The sequence below is a fragment of the Takifugu flavidus genome, chromosome 18 (genome assembly GCF_003711565.1).
Source record: "Takifugu flavidus isolate HTHZ2018 chromosome 18, ASM371156v2, whole genome shotgun sequence".
Taxonomy (NCBI): Eukaryota; Metazoa; Chordata; class Actinopteri; order Tetraodontiformes; family Tetraodontidae; genus Takifugu; species Takifugu flavidus.
Window position 1 is genome coordinate 5600044 of NC_079537.1, and position 27110 is coordinate 5627153.

Consider the following 27110-nt stretch of genomic DNA (forward strand, 5'->3'; position numbering starts at 1 on the left):
TCAAAATTATTACACATGGCAGAGGGATGTATGAAACACCAACTTTATTACAGCCATCAATAAATCGGCAATGTACATTAGATATACATTTAAATATTGCAGGTGCACTTAAATATTACATAAAACACGCAGAGGAAGTTATTGCTCAACACATTTTTCCACATTACCATGGACTGCTTTTGTTATGTCCACTTCTAACAAAACAAGAAGCTGTTTGATAAAATGCAAACATTTGTCATTCCTGACTGCAGAGGTGTGTGAAGATGCCCAACACTGCCACAGAAGGATAGATACGGCTAATAAAAGTGGCAAAATCGTAAAATAAGTGAATTGACAATAGATTAAAATGAATGAACTTCAGCTATAATTAATTAAAAGTGTCTGCGTGATTATAGAGACCCTCATGAAGCACACCTGGTCACATCAAACTTTCTCAGTATTTCCGTTAATTTATGTCTTTTAAGCACCGAGTTCATAAGCAGCGTTTATCCAAGACTGGATACGTTTCTTACGCTTCAAACAGATGGCCCACTCTTCTCTTCTGCTGTGGCGAGGTTGCCCTTTCCCCCCAGGGTGCGTCGCCTCTGCGCCTGCATGTTGTATGCCCAGGCTCTGTCCACACCACATCCCTCCACCCTGCAGGGTGCCCAGTCAGGGAAGGGGAAACGGCCGGCTACGACCAAGGCGTCATCGGGGAGTTCATCCTGCAACTTTTGCTGCAGTAAAGACAGCTAGACACACAAGAGAATCAATAGCTGATTCAGATTCTGTCCCATTCAGCTAAAAACGCTGACTAACAAACACTCTGTGACTACCAGTAACTAAGAAAATAAAAAACTATAAGAATAAGTAGGTCTCACCACGCTGGGAGCGAGAAACACAGTTATATTCTTGCATTCTGTCAAGTCGACCTGTAAAAACAGCAATACACTGGATGTATAAACTGAAAACATTTAATAAAATAAATGTAAAGTTTTATTGTCTGACTGAGACCAAGACATTAGTAACTGCAGCTCTGGCCTCTTGGACATCAAGCCAAAATCAAACCTTCCAGAGATCTTCCCGTCGGAACGAGACTTTCTCATGACGGTCTGCTCTCCATGCATGAAAACGGGACAAGCAGATCAGCCAGGGGTTGAGCTCGTAGCCAACAGCTGGAGAGAAGCCCCGCCGACTGGCTTCCAGCACCTTTTGGGTTAAAATAACTGCAGTGAAGAACTTGAACAGCTGCAAGAACAGTCTTTTTTCCCCCCAAATATCCTGTTTATACTCACAATACGGCCATCGCCAGAGCCCAGATCCACAAGACCTCCATTTCGGCCTTTCAGCAGTGTCATCACATTATCTACTTGAGCTTTGCTGGCAGGAATGTATGGGACCTGCAAAAAAAAAGCAAAAAAATAAATAAAAAATTCTCTAACACTTTAGAAGGATTTGGGTTTGACACTTAGAGCTGCATACCTGCAGTTTCAGTGGGACTTTTCTGAAGCCAGGCTGTAGGATTCCCACCCACATTGCATATATTGCAAGCCCAGTACCAAAACCTATCTGGGCAAGACCCCAACCACCAAGGTTTCTGCTCTGGAGCTCAGCAAAGGCCTGTTCTGATGTGTCATCATCCATTGGTTCGTGTATTTGGGTGTCAAACTACATTATGTAAGGTCAAAGGGGGAGAATGAATGCCAAAATTGGAGAGATGGGCCACTCATACATCATTTTCTGTGTTGATTATAATCTTGATTAAATTTAAAAGCAATTAAAAAGAAAAAACACCGTAACAATCCAGTCTATTTTCAATATTAGTAAACAGAGTTGCAGGACTAATGTGTATACATTTTTTAAGATAGTATAGCGAATATGTTAATAGCTATATCCAGTGACATTTAATGACACATTAATAACAGCAGATTTTTTTTTGTCGTATAATATGTGTGAATCATATTTTGGTACGTTGATACCTCGCCGAGGGTCACAGACATGCAGTTATTACGTGTCCAGACGTTGCCACAGTCCGACTATTAAAGAAAAATAAAACGCTCATGATGATAGGACAGAATTTAAAAACAAAATACATTAATTCTGAGTCCTTGACAAAAACCCCAAGTTGACCGGAGGTTGATCTGCATTTCAGTGACGGCGGACAAGTCATACTGCTGAACCTGTCCGTCTGCAAAACATTCCGGATATTCGCTGCTTCGCTACATTAGTTCCGCAGACTACGTCGATTAACCATCAAATTGTAATTTAATTTTTTTGTTCATAGCTTACTTAAAAACTACTTACTTTGTCTTTTACAGAAAGCACTCATTTGGCTACTAACATCAGTCAATCATTTGTGGAGTAAAAATTAAACTAGAACACAGTGCGTATGAAATAAAACACGCTCATAACAGTGTACGTATGTAATTATTTCTACTGAATTATCATTGTAAACCTGTAGAGTCCAACATTCAAATATAACTAATTAATGTCCAATATAATTAATGTCCAAGTTGCCTCAAAGCTTTCACAAGATGGACTCAGTTGCTGTCAGTATTATCAGAGAGTGTCTAACAGGGCGATCCATTTCCTCATCATAAGGCGGGGGAGAGGATACATTTGTATGTAGAGGTTCAAGGTTCCTGTTGCTTCTGAGATGCCTTTGCTCGTCTGCGAGTAGGTCGACCTGAGACAAGTATGGTTATGAGCGCGTTCACCGTTGATGCAGGCATAATTATCATTAATGAACTCTAGACTTCAGCACAAGTCAAAGTAATCTCAAACACTAATTATGTGATTATATGAATATGTTTGTGATCCCTCATTCCATTTATCTACCAAATAAAATGTTACCTTCTATGGGAATTATGTTGTCGAGATCGAGTTCGGCAAGTTCTTCCTCTGCCTCTCTCTCCTTTCTGATTTTCTTACATTTCTCTACCGATGGTTTGCCTGCATCAAAACACACATTGTAATTATTATTATTAATAAATGATGTGACTAAGACAAAAAAAACCCACAATATTAAAAGTGGATATTATTAATATCTTCACTGAAAATCGGTTAGTAAATAAACGGTATATGGATGCACTGTTTTTAAACACACACAAAAACCACTCGCACTAAAAGAATTTTTACATGTTTTTCATCAATCGGTCACACTTTCATGCTGGCAACAGAATTCCTGGAAAAAATGTGCTTCTGTTTTCAAATCCAAAATTTTGTTTCCAAGGTATGATGTTGAATAACGGGACCCGTTTAACAATCATCGCCACACCAGTTCATCTCACTGGTGCCAAAGTCAGGGCTCTAAAGACAGTTGAGTTCTTTCATATTGAACATACAAAACCATGTCTTCATGCCACTACACGTGTGTTTTTCTGTTTACTTTAATGCCAGTGCAAGTGTAGAATTCTTCTTTATCAGCAGACTGCTGGTCACTCTAAAGTTGAAAAGGTGGCATCCTGTCACAGCAACTTAATCTCACTGAGTTTCATATTGATCCATTAGGCATCATAAATGTTGCAAATGGATGCTAGCTAGGTGATTCTATAACAACAGATCAGCTGCATTGGAAACATCAGAAAGCTGCAGATAACTGCAACCTGATGGTTTGTTTTGGCGTGGGTGAACCTCGCCGGAAGTGACGTCAGACACCGGCAACACGCGCTTCCGCTTAATGCGCCATCGTCTGTATTTAGTAAAAATAATTTAAAACCCCCCCACTTGGATAACTTGGGGGAAAAAAAGCATAAATACACTTCCACAGTGTGAATCAAAGCGAGTTTATACATTTACTATGACATATTTTTTAGACCATTGTGTTTAAGGATGTTTTTAATATTTTAGGGGGAAAAAATAAGACTAGGTTGGTTTTCACAATTTATTCAGAACATTCCCATGACCATCATTGGACGCAAGTTATATTAGTGCATATTTCAATATTCCAAGTTGATCTTACAAATGGTCTGAGATACATATTGCTCTCATCCAACAATTTTAATACAGAAGGAAATATTGGTGAATATTAGAAAGACAATGTGCATCCTCTCCCTGAGGAAAATTTCCACCCAGCATTAATTGCCTTTAAAGGACTGCCAATCAATTTGTGCAAATACCACTGGGTACGATGACGTGAACAATCATGGCTCAGAGTACGATTCAAATTCATTGGTACCTCCTGAAACACTGAAAAACTGAAATGTAAGATCGATGTTAAGTACGGTAATTAAATTCAACATCCAAACTGTACTAATGAGTGCATCACAGTAGTACAAAAAAAAATTGAACTCACATGAGCACTAATTCATACAAAGATCTGTTAAAATCCCACCAATAAATTAGGTTTGTATCAATAAATATTAATCAATGATAATAAAAAAAAAACATCTGTAAGCAACAGCAGTAATAATTTAACCAAAGAAAAAAATGGAGCTGCTCAACAATCTAGATCAACTAAAAAATGGCGTATCATTTTCATTCCAGTGTTAACACTTATCTAAACTAAACATGTCACTGTGGAGATGACAAAGGCAGCAGATATTTCACAACCTGAAAAAACACCAAGTCAAACACACAGGATGACTCCCAGTGCAACATCTTATGAAAAGAATGGCCGAGTTTTTAACGCCGAGTCAGCAGATTCTCAAGCATTTGCAAATTAATCATTATGCCAGTTTCACATTACGTACCTTCCTATTTAAAGAATGTACACCATTTTCTTGTAAACAGAAGCCTCTCCAACGCCATACACTTTTTATTTACAAATCACCCCAGCTCATTAGTGCAGTGACATACACCCATCTAATCACCAGCAGGCTATTACTGTGATCAGCAATGCCCCTCACATTCTGCGATCATTAAAACAAGTCACTCCCCGTCCCTTGTTACGTCACATTGCTAGTCTTTGTACACCGTCTGCTGACCGTGTCCTCTTTCGTCATGCATTATGTGCCTCCTTACGTGGATCCGCCTCACCCTCCTGTCGCCTCCCACAGCGCCCTCCTCTTCTGAGTGGCCGGCTCCCAGAGAGGAGCCTGCACCCCTGGAATCCAGTAGGTGTAGGCCTCCCGGTCCTGATCCCCTGCTGTTCTCATAAATTAGGATATTAAGAGTTTCTTCAAAGATCCGAGCTTCAGGAAACTCGACCTAATATAAAAATGTAAAAAGGAAAAGCTTTGAGTTTCACAAAAAACATAATGGTGTTATTCATGGCGAAAAGATGACGATGAAGCTGATAAGTGCTGATCAAAGACCACCTGCTCACACAAATCTTGAAACCAGTTTACACTTTAGGACTCTTTTAGCAGCATGTGGCTGTATTCTACCCGACAGGAAATACAATGTGGTTCCTTCCTTTGTTTAAGCATCATCTACAGCTTTCTGAAATTAGTTGCACATAAAGATTATAACCTAATGCATTTATTGCGCCACATTACTGAGGCATACAAAGGCCTGGCTACGTGTCTAAACGAACCCATGTGAACTCCTTTGTCACAGTTTATAGATGTGTTTCACATGCTTGTATGCATACATCAATCATTATTGATCTTTAAGAGATGTACAAGTGAAGCACGGGTCACACATTTGACTAGCTCTTCAAATTGCAACCTGCTTTACAAATTTTAATGCCTTGATAACAACTATTTAAGTATAGGAGGGTTGGATGAACAGTAAAACAGCATCTAACTAATGGTAGTGGTTACTTGTTGTCAATGAGGACAGCTAACAAACCCAAAGTAAACCACAACTGCACATCTAAATGTCAAATCTTTGTTTTATGCTTTTTTAAAAATCACATAACATCACACCTACTTTGGTCTGCTTCTTTTCTGTGGCATATACAATGGATGTGCAGCACACTTCAGCGATCTTGCGGCCTTCTCCGTAGAAAGACCAACAGCAGATCTCGTCCCCGAGCACATCTTTGACAAACAGGACGCGGCCATTGAAGCGTAACACAAGCTTATCAAAGAGTTCAATGTTCTTCAGCAAGTTATCATCAGAGTTGCTGTTTGAGACAAAGAGAATGAGTCTATAAACAGAACAAACATGCAGATAAATTTAAATGTTTTTAAAGAATGATTATCTGGACGCCAAGGAGCACAGTATTGTTACCTGGTGTAGGAGTATTTGTTGTTTCCTCTGTTGTTCTGCAATTTTACTACTGGCTGTATCGAGAGAAAGACAAATGTAAACAGTAAAGTCACTTTCAGAAATAACCGAAGGTAAATTTCACTAACAGAAAAAATAAGTCATGAGAAGGGTGAGATTAAATGGAATTTGCAAGCAACCTTTCTACAGGTGGCAATCATCCGCTGTTCTTCTTTGGCTGAAGTGATCATGGGGATGCGACACACGGTTTCCAAGACATCCTTTTGTTTCTGATGGTACACATAAAGAATGACAGTATATGCCATAACTAATGTGTCCCATGTAAAACTGTATGAAATTTACAGTGATAGCAAACTGAATCTATCTACAGACAACAGAGCAACATTAGCTGTTCAGAATGATGTCATTTTTAACACAACCAACGAGTACTGCATTCAAGTATATGCAATTATTAATTACTGAATAAAGTGACAGGAGCCCTAGATATTAAATTAATGTACCTGCATTGCACCAAGGCAATGTTGGATCAGTCCTTGGACCTGATAATACTGGGCCTCTTTCAGAACCTCATCCAGTTCCCTGCGGTCCTCTGGAAGAGGTACTGAGCCATCTCGGAGGAAGTTCAAAACAAGGTCAAAGTATCGGCCACTCCGATCAAGAATGATCCAACCTGCGCCAAAGGGAAATGATTTTTGGGATGTTCCCTAATCTTTGGTCCCTCACAGTTTGTCCATTAACACAAATATAACTTCACCAGGAGACATACATACACACTCACCCTCAGAGTCGGTGGTGACTTCTGTTATTCCATTGCACATTCGTCGCAACAGACTGTCTTCCTTGCTCAATGTCTGGACCGTGGTGTAGTGCAGCGAGCCGCCCACGTTTAATTTGACATATTTACTCCCCAGCAGACCCTGATTCCTGAACTCGCCGCTGTTCTGGAAGACATGCTGGGAAATGGTAGACTGGGCAGAGTCAGCAGCACCACTGCCAACTGACGCCTCAGCAGACATGGGGCTGAGGAATCACTTCCTGTCTGGAACACAGAACATTTACAGTAAAGGAATGGAACTGAAACAAATAGATGAACAATACAAATAACAAATAGCCGTTCTTTAAAATACAAATAATACAAGTAAATTTGATATCAGATACGGTGTGTGTAACAAGTAATATACTATTTAGTACACGACTGTGTCTTTGTTAAAACCCAAAAAACCCAACAAGTTTTATCTCGAAAATATACATGCAACCACAAGCAATGGCTACATCTTTTCAGCATTAACTGCACTCACCACACTGAACATCCAAGGGGGCTTTAAAGGGTGAGTCTAGTTGAACCAATCAGGTAGAAATGCGTTTATATTAAAAAGCCAAAAAAGGTCAAAAATCTGACCCGCTAAACCTAACGAAATAAAGTAAAGAAATGAATCTACAACCCAGTGAAGCTTCGAAGACTCATTTCCTGCGTCAACTCTCTATCTAAATAATAGTCGCTATCGGTTAGCGAGTATAATTAAGAACAGTTTAATCTCGCAATACCCTTTATAATCTAGGGATCAAAACGAACACACACTAGGTATTAAAACATGCAATCTACTGCGAATTAGAGATGACCAAATCCATTTCTGAACACAAAGAATATTCACTGTTGCTAAGCTAACTAGGTCAGTCGGAACTACATCTGTCCAATCGTTCGTTTTCTTCTTCTACGCTTTTCTTCTTCTTCTGTGGCGTTTCATTGTTGAGTGACAAACAACCAATTGGTGCATTACCGCCACCAGCTGGAAGGGAATGTGGATCAGAACGTCTACTATTCCCCTCCTTCTCAAAATGCATAAATCAAATAAAATAAAGATTTTAGCAATGAAATCTCTGAGTAAACTTCACAATTCCAAGGAACTGAAACACGACTCTAACACTTACATCCCGAGTTCTGTTTTAGAATGACCATGATGCCAAGTGGTACTTTAGTTTTTCTGAGATATGTAGTCAAATTCTGTCTATATGCCTCATACTTCTGACAGTGCAATATGACATCTTCCATTGCCTCTATTTGGCCACAGCTGTCCCAGTTCCTTATATCTTGTTTTCATCTTTTCAATACTGTATAATTAAAGGCAGAATGCCGACACCTGAGTCTGGATATTATTGTCTCTTCTCATCTATTCATTCCATGCTTTTCTCATTCCTCCCACTTTCTTTGTACTCCATAATACATCCACCCCATCCTCTCTTCCTCCCTATTTCTTTGCCACATCTCCCTAAATCTTTGTTTGACAATGCTCTCAGTTTCTGAATTACTGACAACTCTCAAATCTAAAAAATGAATTGTGGGAAATAGATTTAGCTGTGCATATCTGATCAAATATATCTGATAAAACATCATTTTGGTAAAATATGTGATTATTATGTGAAATAAAGGAGATGTCTACTCGTGCAAGTGTGGATGTGTTTGTTAAAATAATTCTCACCAAAATAAGCACACTTCACACCATTCCACAGAGACTTTATTTCCAGTTCAACAAATAATTGACTGCCTTCAAAAGAGTGTATTCTTATACAAAGCAAAGAAATGCTACTGATGATAAGAGGAGAATTAAATCTACAAACCAACAGTCTCCATGATCCTTCATCGGGCACAGCGAATGAGACTACATTCACTGTTCAAACAATCAGTTGTAAATAAATACATAACGTATTACAGCAAGCAGCCAAGTTTGCACTTTTTCATCAACATAGTGCATACAACATCAAATCTGATAATAACGATGACTGTCAATAATTCTAATGACAATGGCGAGATTGAGCAGAAGCAATATAATTTACAATCAGTGCATGCTCTAAGCATAATGACATTCATGTCCTCAACTTTTGTTACAGGTCATGTGACACTGGGCGCCGACGCGTTCCAGAAACCGCGAAGAATAAATCAAATACCTTCTTTGTAAACAGTATTGCAACAACAGATGAAACACTTAAGGACGTTAACTTATTTAACATTATATTTTGGCACTGAATTTTCATTACATGTATAATGAAAATATATAACCTTGTATATACGAGGCTTATATATATATATATATCATTGAGCATATATATTAACCTCAGCAATAGTCAAATATTTACATTCAAAATGTGTGTGTGTGTGTGTGTGACAGAGAGAGAGAGAGAAAGAGAAAGCGAGAAAATGACTGAGTAGATGATATTTGTTTTTTTCTTTGACAGAAATGAGCTTCTTGCTTTAACTCTTTCATAAATTTTAACATGAATTGCAAAAACATTCTGTGTGTATACTCATGACTTTGTTTACTATACATAAAGTATTGCCAGTTTCTCTAATGGTTTGGCCTCTTATTATTAATATTAAAAACATTCACCCTTCACCTCATATTATTGTTCCACCTACACAGTCATTTTTTTCCCTTTGATGTCAATTTGTTACCCTTCTTAAGGCACCGGCCCTCCTGATACATCAGACTGAGAAGCATGACCCAAATTTGGCAGACCACCACATTAGTGCAACAAATCAAAAACAGGGCACTTCCACAAATTAAAAAAGCGATCACTTGTATAATCAAACCAGTGTTAAAAAGGGGAGAGAATGAGGCCTAATTTGTCCAAATCAAATCCATCTGCGGCTTGGAATTCTCAGCATCCCCCCTTTTCAGATGGAGACTTCATACTCCCGCGTGTCCTGTGGTTGAGGCCAGAAATCGATTAGTGGAGGAAAAAAAGCCAAAAACCTAATTATAACACGTTGTCCTGCTTGTTTTAATATTGGCCTTTAGTTTCTTTAGTCAAGATTCATATTTATCAAAATACCATTAACTGATACAGTCTCAGCTATAAAAAGACCTTTTGGGAAGAAATAATGGGATACTGAGTGATATGGACTTAAAAAAGCCATCATGTTAGTTTACTGTGTCAGTGCCTATTAAAAATGGACAAATGGTCACTAATTAAAATACTTCATAGCCTTGGTTCAAACAGGAAAGTTGGAACTGTTGGACTCCTGCTTACCCCTGCCTCATACAGAGGGTTGTTGAAATCAGACTCGACTGTAATGGGACTGTAGGAGTGTGTGTGAGAGAGGGACTTCCAGAACAGCGGCTTCCATTCTAGTCTGCACACGCTGCGAATGAGAGACAAATGTCCATCAATCACACTGTTTCATAACAATGGTTTATCTACAATGGTTCCGCTACACCCCCAGCACACTCATACTCATAAAAATGTTGGTTAAGATTCCGTCCGTCTGCTGGAGGAACCTTGATTGTGACCATGATCATAGGAACACAACTGGAAACAACACAGACTGGTGAAATGAACCCTTCCAGTTCACATCACCCTGATCCACAAGCATGTAAACGGACCTACAAATGATCTGCACCGACTCCAAAAGTGCTGCACCGGCTCACTGACAAACCCTCGCATCCACGCATAGACAGTTCAGGGTAGGGTACTTACTTTGAATAGTACATGTAAATCCCTCCAATCAGCAGGATGACCAGGATGATTGGCAGAATTATTGCCAGAGCGATGTTCTCACTCAGGATCTGATGGGAGGGGTCCAGAGACTGGGACACTGGGAAATAACCACTTTTTAAAACAACAGCCTTTTAAATAAAACCACTTTTGCTCCCACATTTTGCACACTTTTCAAAAAACAGATTTTCAAAATCCCAAATTGGTAAATTGTGTTAACAAAAGACCACTAGGTGGCGGTAGAGTAAATACTGTTGCAGCCGTTTCCGATGTAAAACACATTTGATGTAACTAATAAACACTAACAGAATTTACCTTCTAAGTTGTGATCATCCAAAAGTTCCTCATATGCCACTGTGTGGAAAGAAGGTGCAACAAAGAATGACAAAATAGTTATGTTTGGATTTTGTTCCTATATCTGCAGCAAATACTAAATCCTTCTTAAGAAATGGGAATTACCTTTGCAAAATGGAGGTGGATTGTTCCACTGAGAGGGATGTCCAGGAACACAGCTGATAATAACCTCACCGATGAGTTCGTAGCCTTCGTAACAGAAGAAGCGCAGGGTTTCTCCTGCCTGGTAACTGTGCTTGTACAAGGTCTGGTATCCATTATCGGGAACACCAGGGTTTGGGCACGGATCATATTTCACTGGCAGGAAAAAAGTAATTTCAAAAATCATAAAAGCAAAAGGCAGAACATCGAAAAGTCGGCAGGCCAGCAGGGGAGGGACTTACAGACACATTTTGGACTGCGGTCACTCCATTTGGGGGTGCCGGTGTCTCTTCCATGGCAGGAGATCTGACTGGGTCCTTCCAGCTGGTAGCCCTGGTTGCAGGAGAAACGCACCAGCGTTCCGACAGCAAAGCCGGTTTCAGGGCGCACCGAGCGCGCTCCGTTCACCACCTCCCCAGGATCCGGACACTGTTGGACTGTGAGGATCCATGTGAGTCATAAATGATTTCACTACCTCAAGACATCAACACTCATCATGACTGTTATGATAGCAAACGCTGAAGTTTCTGAAACTTGACATGAATTTCAATTGCATTTAAAACATTTTTAACACAAAATACAAATACGCTGCAAATAACTGCAAAATCAACCATTGCTCCCCCGTGTGGTCAATATTAGTCACTGCACCCCACACATTAACAGGATGAGCAAATTCTTTTTTATTCTTCAGTAAAGATTAAGTGTAAGAGTTCAACTTTCGGGTTAAAAAAAGATTCAACTGCTATTGTATGGTTTGGGTACACTCCTACATGCTGAGACATTGCGCTACTGCCTTAAAGTTACACCTCGACAGGGTGAGATACACACGGTTTATTACGTCCAACCCTTGCGAACTGCGTGTCGGTCACAGATTCCGTGATTACTGTCGTCATGGTACCAAAATTAGATTTGTCACGCCCAGCAACAAATGTGCACTGAAGAAGTGTCAAATTATTCCTTTGAGCATCAAGAGAAAATAAATGTTAATGGCTCATAAAAGTTTAACAATGTATCCACTCTCATTGATGACATCTGAGTGACTTCCCACCTTTAGTGCACGTAGGTGGGCTGCTGCTCCAGGACAGGTCCCACTGACAGGTAACAATGTCAGAGCCACTGATGTCATATCCTGGTTGGCATTGATAGGTCAGCACACTGCCTCTGACATTAGAGGAGTGGGAGGAGGTGACCCAGCCGAACTCAATTCGGGGGAGGGTGGGACAGGTGTCATTCGGCTCCACCTCTGCAGAGACAATAATACAATCTTCACACGTTCTTCGAAACCTGTCCTTCACTGGTACCGGCCCTCGCTCACTTACCACGGTAATGGATGACGAATCCCTGGCTCGAGATGAAAGTGGAGTCGTCGGGATCGCTTTGAAACTGAAGGGTGACCTCTGACCCCCCAGAGACAACCTGGAAACGTTCCCTGGACCGCACATACTGTCCAATCACGTTAGACATGAGGTCCTGTCCGTCGAAAATAGTCAGCACATCGGTGTGACGGATGTTTAAACTTTACGAGGGAAAGAATACAAACGAGAAAATGGATTAAACTTTGTACATAATCCGGTACATCATATCACCATGGCGGTTTGCAAGAAATATCTTTGAAATGCAAAATAGATTGCAGGTGCAATTTAGTCATTATTCCTCAGTTTTGCCAGTTTTAACCACTTTTACACACAAATCAGCAAATACGCACATCTGGATATCCAGTTCAATGCGCTTCTCCTCGTTACCGTGGATCTGCCACACACAGTCCAGCCCTTTGGAGTAACTCTGCGGCCAATCGGGAGACAGGATGGTGCCCGAGGCCTCGGTCAACCCCCCCCCACACTGAGCTGACAGAGGGGAGGAGAGAAACTGAGGTGAGGAATCTCCATCAGTAGGTCTGAATTATTTGCGAGGTCAATTGTCCCTCAGTGTGAATGAGTGAATGGTGCCACGTGATGAAGTGGTGACCCGTCAGTCACCAAATGACGTCTGATCCCAGAGCTTTGTCTGACCATGAGTGGGAAAGAAGCAGCAGTCAACATGATGTGTTGATAGACAATGCGTGGATGGATGAAACAAACAGTAAATATAATGTATTAAAAAGGTAAAATGTTAAATAGAAAGTACAGTGGGTGACACATCATTAAATCAGCTGCTGGCAACCAGCCAGCTAGTGTGGCTGGAAAAAAGGGAGCCTCGCAATCCAGTCTGTAGTCACTGAGTCCACAAGAGGCCAGTTTAACAGCTGATTCCACAGGAAGGTGATTTACAGCAGCTCCAACAAGGAGGGGAAAAGGAAGTTATATGCTAATAAGCATTTGATGGTGGAATGGTGGAAATAGTGGTGGAAAGGTGGTGGAATGAACCGTTCAGCCAGAACTAAAGCTACGTATGAAAATTACCTTTGCACACGGGCTCGCTGTCGTTCCAGTGGGGATTGCTAGGATCGATGCACTCAATTGTGCCTGAACCTTGTTCCATAACAAATCCAGGGGAGCAGGCAAACGTGACAGTGGTGCCCAGCTGATACGAGATGTCACTGCTGCTAAAATTCCCGTGGGGCATGTAGGGCTCCCAGCAGTGTTCGTCGTCAAAAGCTAACAACAAAAAAATAAATCCAACATGACTGTAATGGTCATATTTCTAAGACATATATCAATATGTAACTTGGTAGCTTTCCTTCAGTTTGAAGACATAAAGGATGCATGCGTTTTTAACTAAATGGTGCAATACCACAAACAACGTGAGAGCAGTGTTGAGCATTGTGTTTATCAGAAGGAAAACTACTGACATGCAGTGCTGGTAGAGCATAAATGAGCCCTTATCAACTATTCCTCCTCTTTGATGGAGAAAAGTGTGTCTCATCTGTCCACTTACCCTCATATCGCAGAGAAAAGAGCAATGGAATGGAGGAGGAATCAGCCGTCAGCTCCAGGTACAAAGTGGACCCTTCACTCAGCAATCCACGTTCAGGGACATCGTCCAGGTCTGAGTCAAAGAGCGATGAAGACAGGGAGCTGTTGCTGCTGCGCACAATTAACCTGAGAGGAGTAGCGACACACAGGGGATAGGGAGGGGGAGGGGGGGGGCGCTCAAGTAAAAGTGAAGTCAGTCAGGTATCAGTCTGGGAGGCAAACGCACTTATCGTCATTTTCATCGAACGCAATCCTCTCAAAATGCAGGTGGAGTCGATGTCCCTCTTTGGCCTCTATTAACCAGTGGCAGCTGAGGTTGCTTCCATTGCTGTGGTTGCTAACAGACGGGGGAGGTGGGGACAGTATCCGCCCCACCGTTGCGTTGCGAATCCACCCTCCACAAGACACGGCTGAAAAAAAATACTTAGCTAAAATGAAAGACTAAAAAAGGTCACACTGACCTCACATGGGAGCCAGGATACTGACCGACACATTGCGGTTCTGGCGTGCTCCAGCGTGGTACCGTCGCATTGACGCAGGTGGCCATTTCGTGGCCGCGAACTTGGAAACCTGGGTCGCAGTGGAAGTGCGCCTGACCTCCTGGGTGGATGTCTGTCACCGTCACTCCGCCGCTCTCGGGAGACAGCGGGAACGGGCAGGACAGCAGATACGCTGTAGACATGGAAACATGAAGAGCCTGAACTACACACAGCGAGCACTGCTCCTTGTAAACCTTCTCTAAAACATCTTAATATAATTCAAACATATACAAGTGAGATTTTAGCAGCTTTGTTAACCTGGAGGTACAAGCGTACCCTGATAGTGGAGACTGAACACGCCATGGTTGGTCTGCTGGAGGCTGCGATAGTGTATGTACACCTGATTTGATGTACTGCGAATCACCTGACCCTCTCTCATAAGGGTCTCGTTGGCTAGGAGCTCAGGTCCCAGACCCCCATAGCCCATAATTGTCAGGGACTCTTTCTTCGACAGATTCACCTTCTTCACCTACAATGGCACAGACTTGGTCATAGATGCTTAAGCAACACTCAGTGTCAGCCTTTAGTTATCTGCTGTCCATTACCTGCATTTCAACGCCATAGCCTGCATACACGGTTATACTGTAGGTGCATTCCAGCGGGGAAAAGGATGATGTCGAGGCAGCATCTGGAGACTCCACCAGGTCGTCCATGGCTGACAAGGTTGCATTGCATTGCACTGCCATAGCGAGAGAGAGAGAGAAAGAGAGAGGGATAGAGAGAGAGAAATGTGAGTGAAAGAGCTGAAAATAATGTGCAGAACATTACACCTACAATAATTGCTTTAAAAGCTGTATGCTTTTGTCGCACACCTGTTATGAAAACATACCACCTTCCAGATGAGGTTGCCTTCATAATGTGGGAAATTAGAAGCAATTCACTATTCATCATGTTATATTTCATATTTAACATACATTAAAATACAACCCCTGGCTGCCATCTCTTCCCCAAATGCAAGCACGTATAATATTTCTCGATGTTGAGTCCTTTCAGGTGAACTGGTTCAAATTGAAGTTTTTTATCCCATCAAATGAACGGATGCCCGGATATTGACATGTTGTAGCAAGAGTTGTGATTGACCGAACATTGGAATAACAACGGGGTGTACAGAAGAATTTACTGTCAATACGGATAATCTGAAATATTTATATTTCCGCGCTCCAGCACAATCTCATTGCAGCTAATTAATGCTAATGTGTGTGCAGTAATAAAGACCAACCGTTCCATGTTCTGGTGGATGTATTACTTTTAATCTGCAGTGAAAACACTACAACTCAGTCTCCGAGTTCTGTCTACGTGTCCTATGTTATTACTGATTATTGCCATTGAAATGCCCAACAATTCCAGACGCATATGGCGCCAATCTTCTCACAGCAGCTTGTGTGTTCCGTCCTGAGCCTCCAAAACAGGAATCCTGAAAAGTAAAAAAAAGATTAACTGAAGAACAACTGTGATGCTGAAACATGCCACTTTAAATGTATATATTGTGTATGCCCTGCTGTTAAGCTGATTGCTGTAAGATGCTGTTTCATCATTAATATTTCAGGTTATGTGTCATGTTACCTTGTTAACGAGTCCATAATTCTTCAAACACAGGCAGAAGTTGTGACGCGAAGTCATCCGGTTGAAATTTGACGTCGACGCCGCTGAAAACTGAGACCTTTCCGAGGCTGTGGACTAAACTGTGACTTTGTGTGTTCACTCGGCCCTGACACACACACACGCACACACACACACAGTTTTCTTTGGGCGATACCTGGCACGTGCATCGTCGTTATGGTGGTGGTAGTGATCAGAGTGGTGGTCGTCTCCTCCTCTATGGACAGCGGGGACATGGGATTCCTTGCTCCAGTATGGCTGGCGGCAGAAGAACTTAGAGCTGTGGTGAGCAGTCCTGGTGAGATGACCGTCGCCGTCGACTCAGCTCGGCCAAGCCCGGGAACAGCCTGCGTGGGGTTGGTGGTGGTACCTGCCAGGGGGGCATTTTCTAATGAGCAATTGCTGTCACTTCACTACAGAGAACTGTTAATGCGGGTGTAAATGTACCTGAAGACTCTCCCAGGTACTCCTTACTCCGCAGGGCGGCGTGGATCAGGTCACCCAGAGGATAAGTGTCTGGGGTCGATGTTGGCGGGGTGTCGGACTCAGGTGTCATAAAGGTCATACCTGAAGCAAAGTTTCAGTAGCTGGCAGAGCAACTCATGGACACGGCTCAGAAAACATTCATTTAGAATAAAGAAATATGGAATAAAATGCACCAGGACTCACCTGAAACTAGGTGGATGATGGTGACGGACAGCACCACAGTGAAGCTTTTGGACACCATGGTTCTGGATGAAAACAACCTGAGAAGGTTAAAGTGAGTGGGGATTAATTAGCACATGAAATGAAATAAATAGACTATTGCGTTTCACATTAGCCTACCCTTCGCTGGCAGATGATGGCGTCAAGCGGATTGGAATTGTTGTGGCTCACACAGGAATGACACTCACTGGAAGGGTAATGAAATATGTGTTATGTAATTTACAGTTCTGCTGGGGTCCAGATACTGGGGTCCAGAATGTTTACATCACACAGGCCACAGCCACGCGAATCAGATTATTACTGCGATTGAGTTCGGTAACCGAATTTAAGCTCCGCTCCCAAAAAATATATCTATCCTATTTACGCCAAAGACGCGCGGTAAAAGCGTCGTTTCCCAAAGGTGGGGGAGAAGAAAACAGGTGCACGTCTTGTTATTGGATTAAATATTCAAGCATCCCCCCCCCCCCCCCAAATCTGCAACATGCCGGAAAATGCGCTATTTCTAAAATCCGATCCACCGAGTCTCCTCTCGCCTTGGGCGGACTCCAAACACAATTCCGTCACAAACACCTTCACGGGAAGCTCACCCAAGCCCACCCGCGGTTATTCGAGGCGTTTCCACGGTGAAATTACCAACCCGATGTGTGACAAAATTGATGTGGGCATGCACGCTGCATGATGCACCGATCGCATCTCCCTCGGCCTGCTTTGTGCAAAATTCCATCTGATTTGACGCCAGTCGTCATTAACAGGCATATTAGCAATGCTGAAAAATCCCTACCTTTGTTTCCTAGGGGGCGTGCAGACGTATGTTCCCTGGGATGTATCCTGTTGCCTTAGGCCGCTTGTGCGCGGCGGGGTTTATGCTGGTGAGGTGCTCCTGGCTGGTAACCGTGTGGTTGACGCATTCGGCTGTGATGTGAGGACATTTGTGTGGAAAGCATCAGGTGCGCCCTAGTGGCCACATGGACGAACTACAGGGAGGGCGGGGGGAGCTGTCCAGCAACGCGGTGCTGAAGTGAGCCGGCGCAGCAGCTGGGACTGGTGCAGAGTTGAGGAGTTAAAAAAATAAAAATAAAGACGTGGCAAGATAAACATAACCGAATATTATCAACAGCGTGGTCTGTTGATATTGTCTGATCCCCCGCACAGGAGTGCTTAGCTCTTCCTCCCCAACAAATACATTTTGTGGGGTGAGTTGGAGGACAGATTTTTCATTTGTCACTCAAATTTTTTCTCTCTTCTCTAATTACTCCACCTTCTCTCTAGTTCACGACCTGGTAGCCTCTAATTTCTAAAGCAGAGCTCTCAATCTTTCTCAATAATGTAAATGTGGCTAGTAAACCCAATTATTTTGCATGACACACACAAAAGAAACTTCTTAAATTACTCCCAAAATGTTCTCTCTATATTTATTTTCTAGTTAGATTTTGTATGACCTTTTTTATGTTTATGACACAGCACATTTATATCTAACGCTAGAAAAAAATCTATTTATGTTAAAATCATTATTTAAATCGTAAAACCAAACCTGCTCCTTTGTTGAATAGTGAGCAGGAGACAAATATAAGCGACAACCATCTATCTGTGTGCTTTTCCTTCAATATGCAGGGATTTGCAGTTCCCCCTAGTGGCCAACTAGGGTATGAAAACACACACAGACACACACACAAAAACCAAGATGGGCAACAGAGAAAATATAATCACAGTCTTGGATCCTAAGAACAAAAAGTTCTATAAAAATTGAACTTGTTTCCTTACATGTCCATTTTCACTTTATGATGACTGAAAAGCGAGCTCAGTCGCCATCTAGTGGCACCCTGCATTAATGAAGATGATTTATTTACCTTTATTTAACTAAGAACAAATCTTTTTAGTCCGTTTGGTTTGCTTTACATGAGTATTTTGTTAAATAAAGCATATCAGTTGTGATGATGGTTGTAACTGATGCCAAACTGATGTAGTTTCAAAAGCAACTGCTGCAAAAATTGGAGCACCTTTATCTTAGCTTTACTGGCTTCCCTAATTTTTGGAGTATCTTTATTTATGTGACATTTGTGATTGGCCCACTGCAATGAAAGCATATGAATTCATATTTTAGGATGGACTTGTCATGTTTCCCTTTCTTTAACATGACTTCTGATTTATTATAATTCAAAAAATGTCAGAAGTTTCCCCTTCAGAATTGTGAAACAGAAATTTGAATTTTTAGACCCATAAGTACAAGATATCAATGAGCCAGGGCCAGGGTCTGTTATCTATGTCTCTAATCCTCCTTCAAAGGAATATGATGTCAGTGTGTTTTTACATGATCTGTTGGTTCAGTGTTCCCCTCCTTCAGCCGTTATTATCTGTCAGAGGAGGTTTTGCAGAAATGTCTCACATCGTGAAACAACACTACATGTGTGAGCAAAGAAGGCTTCATGGAGCTGTGAGGCATCCAAAATGACCTCACAAAAAAAAAAAAAAATCCCGACAATGACAGTTTGTAGGTCGGAACTGAGGTTAATTCTCTCTTTTAAACAGCGATCCATCTGGCTGCATTTGTCCACTTTTAAACCACATACTTGGACAGACTGTGCTCCCTTTTTAGCAAAAACGTTTGCAATTAAACCGATCGTTCCTTTTTTAAGGGGGCGGTGGGAGGGGCACCACAGAGCTGTTTTACTAGTCGTTTCCTCACAGTTTCAAAGGTTTAAAGGGGGCTTCTTTAAGGATGAAAGGATCAAAATGACACTCTGCCTTCAAAGATCATTTCTTTTTACACAGATTTTGAGCTCAGCCTCTGAAGCAGCTGAAGAGCCATCAAGCGCAGGACCTTCACTCTCTGAGAGACCGCTGGAGTCCAAACAGAGTCCTGGACTTCATGATCAGCCCAGATCCCTGACTTTGATCCTAAAAGGATCTCTCCCTCATCCACGTCCACCCAGAGAGTTACACGAGTCTTTAGCCTCCTGTTGACCAACTCTTAACAGAGACGACGTAGGGAATGCACACTTTTTTTAAAGATAACACCAGGCAAGGCAGCCCACCTAATAAGGGCCAGATGTTGTATGTTGCCACTTTTATGCTGACTTGCATGCCTGTAATGTTTAACACTTTGGGATGGAACCAATCTATGGTTAGAAAAATGAGTCCTATATTTCTGCCTTATAGCTTTATAATGCATTGTTCTGTATAAATGATTTGATAATAAAACTAAAGATCAAAATAATCAACAGACAAATTGCTTTTTTTTCCCTCTCGAAAAACAGAACAAGATGCTGATATTGATTGTGATGTTAAAGACGGGTAGAGTTGATTGTTTAATAACTCTATCAAATAATAATGACCTTGGCTTGAATTTAAAAAAAGGACCAAAATCAGAAAACGCTCATTTCACTGATTCATTGAGGTTGTAATATTTTGTTTCTGTGTGTGTGTGTGTGTGTGTATGTGTGTGTGTGTGTGTGTGTGTGTGTGTGTGTGTGTGTGTGTGTGTGTGTGTGACTAGATAAGTATTAGAGTGGTGATTTTGTCTTATCTGCCATCTGCTCATCTCAGGGTCCCATGTTGAGGATTACAGGAATAATCCAGCCCTGGCGGATTATTCCCGATTGTTTATGTGCAGTCTTATATGCTGTTTAACATGATTTATGATCCTTCGGCGCTCGTCATTTATCCCGTAGTCTTCGCCGGATTTGACAGGACGCAGAAACTCAGATTCCCAGTAAATTAATCGACCAGAATGTTGAGCGTTGGTCTCGATGGTCAGTGTTGAGGGACCCATCAGCAGGTGGCAGAATGTTTGTCAGTTAGTTGTTAATGTTAAACAAACAAACAAACAAACAAAAAACTGTTGTTGTGATCAACTTCTTTGTTTTTTTGTTGTTGCTGTCAATAACCAGAGCAAATAGTTGGAAGAAGCCAAACGATTAAACAGGTTGAACAGTAATCATCCCTTTTCTCCTTGTTATCTGCAACACTGGAACACTTTTACACATTTGGATTATTCAGCTCTTCTCATTGTATCCATTCGTGGGTCGATCTACAACCTGACTCGCCACAGTTCTCCGCCTCATGTCTGCACCGAAAAAGGACAAATTCCACACCCCCCCAACATCGTTTGTATACAATGACTAACAGGAAATACATAAAAAAGAAAACCTCTGTGGGTTTTTGTCAAGACAACAAAGACAAGTAAAAACCTTGCATGACAGAGATCAAAGAGAACATTATCTCATGTTCCTGATTGGAAACAAACAAAAAAACACACATACAGACATAAAGTTTTCCCTGGTTGGATTTTATAAATTCACATTTTTCCTTTACACTCATCAAGCAGGAAAGAGAGCAAAACCTGTAAACATTTGTTACAATCAGTTTTTTTCAAAGTAATTTACCAAAATACGCCAGCAAAGTCAATATAAAAAGCTTATCATAGCTCATTTGCTGCCCGACAACATTGACATGTGGTTACTAGAAAACATTATTGTGGTGGAAAATTCTTAATTTGCTACACACAGATATCAATTGAACTGAAATTTCCTGCAGTGGGGATTAGAGGTAAAATCTGTGACAATATGGTAAAAAATGAACCAAAACGATGAATCCATGATCATCATCCTGCTGTCGTCACTGCTGCGACATCATTTTCACAAACTCTGCCAGGACAACAAAAACGGTCGTTAGCTAGAATGGTGTAAAAAAGAACATTCTTCTTCTTCTGCATTCAATAAAAAGGTTTCATATCGAGCTGACCGACAGATCAAGAAGGCATCTTTCTGGTTTCCAGTTTAATTACAGAGCTGAAGATGAGAAGCTTTTAACCGTGCTGGTGCATTTGTGCCTCCTCTCTCACCTTCGAAGTCAACTGTCCCGTCTCCGTTGCTGTCAGCATCTCTGACAATCGCGTCGATCTCGGTTTTGTTGGCTTTCTCCCCCAATAACTTTATCATGGCATATCTCAGCTCCTCTGAGGTGATAGACCCGTCTCCATCTATATCAAACTACGGAAAGACAGAGGTTAGATTGTGACACCTTACTAACCGAAAACACTCGCAGGCTCACCTCCCTGAATGCATCCTTCAGCTCCTTTAACCCAATCATCCCCGCTGTTTCAGCCAGAAGCTTGGGAGTCATCAGCTCCGTGAAATCCTCAAAATCCACCCGTCCACCCACTGTGACAGAAGAGCCAAAGATAAGCAGAAAACAATGACAGAACCCTGGAAACCCAGGAAATGAGCTGGATTTTGTCACGGCCTGATGCCTCTGAAGATATGGGTTTCTGCAGTTTGGCTAACCCTCCAATTAAGAGCATGCATCTTCCAGGTCTCCCGAGTCACACTGGCTCGTGGTTCCTGTTGTTGGTGTCTGATGTGTTCGTAGACCATCACTCACGGTTCATGTTGATGTTCTGGCTCAGCTCTATGAGCTCCATTTCGGTCGGCATGTAACCCATCGTCCTCATCAGGTTCCCCAGGTCCTTGCAGGTTATAAAACCGTCCTTGTCTTTATCAAACTCGACAAAAGCTTCACGCAGCTCTGGAGGGCACAAAGACACAAAGTTTAAAATAAAGAAGGAAATAAAATAGCGATTAAAAGCATATGTTATGAAAAAGACGTGCACCTTCAATTTCTTCCTGTGTAAGAACCCTGGCCTGTACAAAAATAAAGATTTACATAGAATCATTTATCACAAAATGGTACATTTGACCATATATGTTTCTCTCTGCAGGACAATGACATCACGGCAGCAGAATCCCATTATACTCCCAATGCTTTTATGCGATTGAACATGTTAACATCTGCCATTTCCCTGTCGACAGTGAAGCGGTTTAATTCAGGTTTGTGCACATGTGATGTTGCTTTGGTGCCTGAAATTTACTGTAGACCTATTAGAACTTTAATAGAAACCATGGCTGGAAACAAACAATCCGTAAGTGGAAATACCCACATCATTATCGTCATAGCATCGGTAAAAGAACATGCCTTACATCTATTTTTTTTGCAATTTAAACAGCTTTTAGGCTAAATCCCACTTTCCGACTGCAAACACTCAACAGAGAGGAAATACTTACTCTTCTGGAGCTCCCTCTGAGAAATATGCAGGCTTGTTTGATACTCATGATGGCCGCCTCAGTCAAGAGCTTGGGCTTCGCTGCTTTATGTCACAACACTGGCGTGCAGTCCGTCTTTTCTTCTGTAGGCGTGTGTGTGTGTGTTTAACTGGTGACCAGCAGTGATCTGCGGTGGTCTGTTAGAGCAGACGGATGAAGTCTCATATGGATTATCTCCTCAGCTTTGATCCAGAAAAGAAAGACCAGCTTAATGCTGCACATTTCTCATATAACAGCCAACGTTAATGTCAGCTGGAAGTGATTGTCACAGTCATACGTGTTTAAATCACACTCACACATTACTGAAGGCCTCGTGGTGACGGTCATGATTTGATACTCACCTTTGGGGGGATTCAAACTCATCTCAATTTGTGAAATTTGTGACACGGTTGATGGTCAGCTAAAGCTGCTGTTTGTGATTAGTTCAATCAGGGCCGTTGTGGTCAAGCAACATGAGACTAATAGATGTGTGCATAAGGATGAGCAGGGTGCAGATGCCAATGGACAGACTGGATGGATGCATGTATGGATGTATGGATGGAGCACAAGTGACGGCCTGCACAACAGTAAATAATTTCTAAACATAGATCAGTGTTTTATATTCTCACTTGAACATTCATGATGAAGTGATGACTCATGGAAAATTTATCTGGATTATTGTAAATATAAATCCTCTTTGTATATTCCAAATCCTGTTCTATTTGATTTTATCTTATTTTTCTCTGAGTGCTCTTGTTGCTGTTGTTGCACTGTAAATTTCCCCGTGTGGGACAATAAAGGATCTGAATCTGAATCTGAATCTGAAAAAGTGTATCTTTATTTCATGATGTAAATTAAGTATTTGAAGAAAGGTTTTCATGCAGAATATACTCATATGTCAGTGACTGCATGGAATCTGGAATACGTTTTAAAAACACTAAATTGAGGGTTTTCCCTGGGCATGTTCTAAGGGGCTTTCTCTCCAACAGTTTTCATTTGAAGCTTGATTGGAACTGGTTGGTGTGAAATGTGGGGTACCTCAGAGCTCAGTACTGGGACCACTGGTGCACTATTAGTTAGATGAAATTTAAAGTCTCAGATTATAAACGCACATCATCTAAAGAGGAGGAGGCATCACAATCAAATCCAGTTCTTTAGTGAGGAGGAGTCGATGCAAAACTCAGATGTGTTCCACGTCTACTTATGTGAGAGCAGAGAGGAGGACAGAGAAGAGGGGACACACAGTTGAACATGATGGACTGTAGGACAGGACTGCTGCTTCTAACTATCTGCTGGGCAGGTGAAGATCTTCACTCATCCTGATTGTTGACAGACTTTTTGTCATCAGCTGATTAACTTGATGTTTCATCTTCTAAACAGGTGTTGATGCTCAGACTCTGACCCAGTCTGAACCAGTGGTTAAAAGACCTGGAGAATCTCACACACTGACCTGTTCAGCCTCTGGATTCACATTCAGCAGCTACAGGATGAACTGGGTCAGACAGGCTCCTGGAAAAGGACTGGAGTGGATCGCTTATATCAGCAGCGGCAGTGGCAGCAGCCAGTACTACTCTGAGTCAGTCAAAGGCCGGTTTCATCTCCAGAGACAACAACAGAGCACAGCTGAATCTGCAGATGAACAGCCTGAAGACTGAAGATTCTGCTGTTTATTATTGTGCTCGAGAGTCACAGTGACTGAAGTCAGTTCAGCAGCTGTACAAAAACACACACTTCTTATTTACTGCTGTGAAGAGCAGAATTGAACTCTGACTATTGTATTATTCTAGGCATTTTAAATGCATATTATTATATTGCCTTTTTATTTTTAATAAATCTTATAAATTCACATAATTCATTAACTATTTTTAGCCAAAGATAACACAATACAATACAGCACAATACACCAGTACATGCATGAATGGATCAGAGCTACACTCATTAACGTTGACTATTTGGGATGAATATATGAGGAATAATAGCTTAAACATTATGAATACACACACATGGCCTTTGCTGTTGGCTGGTTAAGGCTGAGACTTAGCGAACTCAGGGTTTTAAGCATTGACATTTTTACCCCTTCACCCACCAGCACTCTCTCCAATCACTTTTCACCTGCAATGGTCCTATCTTTGTTCAGCTACAATTAACCTCTATCTTCTCTATCAAAACTATTTTAAAATGGACTAAGGTGATTGTGAAACTGTTTCTATTTCCCTGGAATCCCTGATGCAGTTCAATACATTTCATAGCTCTCTTTTGGATTTTTTGTTGTCTTTCTCACCTGTTTCTTTTGGGAGGCCTCAGGTGTCTGTCCTGGGACGACTCATTCTTGGTCTATGATGCAATATCCTTTTTTACTGTTGAAAGTTAAGACAGGAACAAATACAAATACAAACATCCAATTTAAAGTGAGATTTATTTCAATCAATCAATCAATCAATCAATCAATCAATCAATCAATCAATCTTTATTTATATACCATCTGTTACATTCTAAATTGTTTTGAGGCACTTCACAGAACCTCAGGGCCTGACCCTAACAAGCAACAGTGGCAGGAAAACCTCCCCTTTAACAGGAAGAAACTGTTGCAAATCTGCTTCGTAGGTTCGGACCGTGAAACGACCAGAGAATCCGTGATCTTCAGTAAAAAGTTTATTAGACACATTTGTTGGCCTTTTTACAATATGAGAGAAACATTCTCCGTCTGCCAACAGATAAAAAAAAGGGCTGGACCTTTTTGGTGTTGGTTTATATTCAGCAGAAAAGTTAGCAACAGTGCTCAAATGGTCATATGATGAACTGACGACACCATCTTATTACCTTAAATGATTATGTTCTATGTAAGTTCCGGTACCTCATGAGCCAGTCACAAAGTGGCACCAAGAAGTGTGATTAAATGCCTGCACGTACGCACATTCTTCAGTATATGCATAAGTCAGTTCTAGTGATTCAAAGTTACATTATAAACTTGTGCTACACAGGAAGTTTCACAGTAGATTTCATAGTAAATTTCCACAAAACCGTAAACAGGAATTTCATGAATGTTTTAAAAGGTTACAATAAGGTAACTAACAGCAGACCTTTTTATGTAAAACATGATTTGACTGTAGGTTTCCACTCTCCTATTGGCTCCATATGGTCAACAGTGATGCTCCACATGTTTGATTCTATGCAAATTCAGAGTTCTTCTTTGTTCCTCAGCTATAAAACCATCACATCAAACTGTGAGTGGAGTTCTCTGCACCTGACTTTCAACATTAACCATGTTCTCTGCAGCTCTGCTGCTGCTGTTGGCAGCTGGATGTGAGTCTCTCTCTGTGCATTTGTCAAAGTCAGCAGTTGATCTGTTTGAGTGTGATTTATAATCAGTATTTTCTTTGTTGTTTCACAGGTGTGAAGGGTGAACAGTTGACACAGCCAGCCTCTGTGACTGTGCAGCAGCCAGGTCAGAGTCTGACCATCACCTGTCAGGTCTCCTATTCTCTCAGCAGCTATGCTACACACTGGATCAGACAGCCTGCAGGGAAAGGACTGGAGTGGATTGGGGGACATCGTGTTGGATATACCCCAAGCTACAAAGCTTCCCTGAAGAACAAGTTCAGCATCAGTTTAGACTCTTCCAGCAACACAGTGACTCTAAATGGAGTGAATGTGCAGCCTGAAGACACTGCTGTTTATTACTGTGCCAGAGACACAATAACACAAAGCATCAGTGGAGCTGAACAAAACCCCTCAGAGCACCAACACAACATCACCAGAGGGGGCGCTGTCACACCAGGAATGAATCATGACAACAACGTTGAGGCAGAAATTTTGAGAAGAATGCTGGAGCACAAGATTTTTACCTCAGAATTTAAATTAAATATAAAACCTGTAGGAAACTTTCAATGTTTTTTGTAGTAAAAAAGAACTACAAAATAAGAAAACATTTTTGGATTCTTTTGCACGAATATATAAATACCAAATGAACTAAAATATACAGTATATGATGACTGATTTTGTTGAATGCTGAACGTCTGATCTCATTATGATACAATTGAATTTCATTGAATTTAAAATTATTTCATAAGGATAATGCAGCAACAATATATTTGTTTCTCTGTAACTTCAATGATCTCAACAGTTAATTTCAACTTTCACCCAAAATAAAAGCACACACACAGAACCCGTTTTTTTTTTTTTTTTTTTAAAGAGATCAG

At 41.3% G+C, this 27110-nt stretch overlaps 4 protein-coding genes and 1 long non-coding RNA gene across 7 annotated transcripts; all 5 read right to left on the reverse strand.

The window, feature by feature from the left end:
• Window positions 1–27: 27 nt before the first annotated feature.
• antkmt (adenine nucleotide translocase lysine methyltransferase) lies at window positions 28–2924 on the reverse strand. 3 transcript variants are annotated; one of them, XM_057014432.1, is made up of 8 exons: window positions 2833–2924; window positions 2597–2665; window positions 1959–2015; window positions 1462–1647; window positions 1275–1379; window positions 1048–1188; window positions 861–911; window positions 28–731 (listed from the first exon to the last, which is right to left on the reverse strand). In XM_057014432.1, the coding sequence occupies exons 3-8, from the start codon at window positions 1977–1979 to the stop codon at window positions 516–518; spliced, it is 720 nt and encodes a 239-aa protein (XP_056870412.1). In that variant the 5' UTR covers window positions 1980–2015; window positions 2597–2665; window positions 2833–2924; the 3' UTR covers window positions 28–515. The 3 variants fall into 3 exon arrangements, with proteins under 3 accessions (XP_056870412.1, XP_056870414.1, XP_056870411.1); XM_057014434.1 differs by lacking the exon at window positions 2597–2665 and having other exon boundaries at window positions 2833–2902; XM_057014431.1 differs by lacking the exons at window positions 2597–2665; window positions 2833–2924 and having other exon boundaries at window positions 1959–2557.
• A 924-nt stretch (window positions 2925–3848) lies between these two features.
• Window positions 3849–7810, reverse strand: kctd13 (potassium channel tetramerization domain containing 13). Its single transcript, XM_057014597.1, has 7 exons — window positions 7392–7810; window positions 6872–7132; window positions 6594–6763; window positions 6273–6362; window positions 6097–6149; window positions 5794–5989; window positions 3849–5127 (listed from the first exon to the last, which is right to left on the reverse strand). The coding sequence occupies exons 2-7, from the start codon at window positions 7107–7109 to the stop codon at window positions 4879–4881; spliced, it is 996 nt and encodes a 331-aa protein (XP_056870577.1). The 5' UTR covers window positions 7110–7132; window positions 7392–7810; the 3' UTR covers window positions 3849–4878.
• A 778-nt stretch (window positions 7811–8588) lies between these two features.
• Window positions 8589–17786, reverse strand: sez6l2 (seizure related 6 homolog (mouse)-like 2). The gene is made up of 20 exons (XM_057014596.1): window positions 17616–17786; window positions 16955–17021; window positions 16799–16875; window positions 16577–16696; window positions 16287–16499; window positions 15076–15209; window positions 14807–14999; window positions 14478–14663; window positions 14218–14401; window positions 13954–14117; window positions 13479–13673; window positions 12785–12923; window positions 12399–12595; window positions 12128–12322; window positions 11322–11516; window positions 11044–11235; window positions 10900–10938; window positions 10567–10684; window positions 10120–10231; window positions 8589–9793 (listed from the first exon to the last, which is right to left on the reverse strand). The coding sequence occupies exons 3-20, from the start codon at window positions 16854–16856 to the stop codon at window positions 9764–9766; spliced, it is 2664 nt and encodes an 887-aa protein (XP_056870576.1). The 5' UTR covers window positions 16857–16875; window positions 16955–17021; window positions 17616–17786; the 3' UTR covers window positions 8589–9763.
• Window positions 15759–16280, reverse strand: LOC130514803 (uncharacterized). The gene is made up of 2 exons (XR_008947062.1): window positions 16094–16280; window positions 15759–15944 (listed from the first exon to the last, which is right to left on the reverse strand). It is a non-coding gene; the product is annotated as an uncharacterized LOC130514803 (long non-coding RNA).
• A 3317-nt stretch (window positions 17787–21103) lies between the features above and the next one.
• On the reverse strand, window positions 21104–23011 carry cabp5b (calcium binding protein 5b). Its single transcript, XM_057014591.1, has 6 exons — window positions 22894–23011; window positions 22443–22473; window positions 22214–22357; window positions 21884–21993; window positions 21675–21822; window positions 21104–21477 (listed from the first exon to the last, which is right to left on the reverse strand). Exons 1-6 carry the CDS (start codon window positions 22939–22941, stop codon window positions 21449–21451), a joined length of 510 nt encoding a protein of 169 aa, XP_056870571.1. The 5' UTR covers window positions 22942–23011; the 3' UTR covers window positions 21104–21448.
• Between the last annotated feature and the right edge of the window lie 4099 nt (window positions 23012–27110).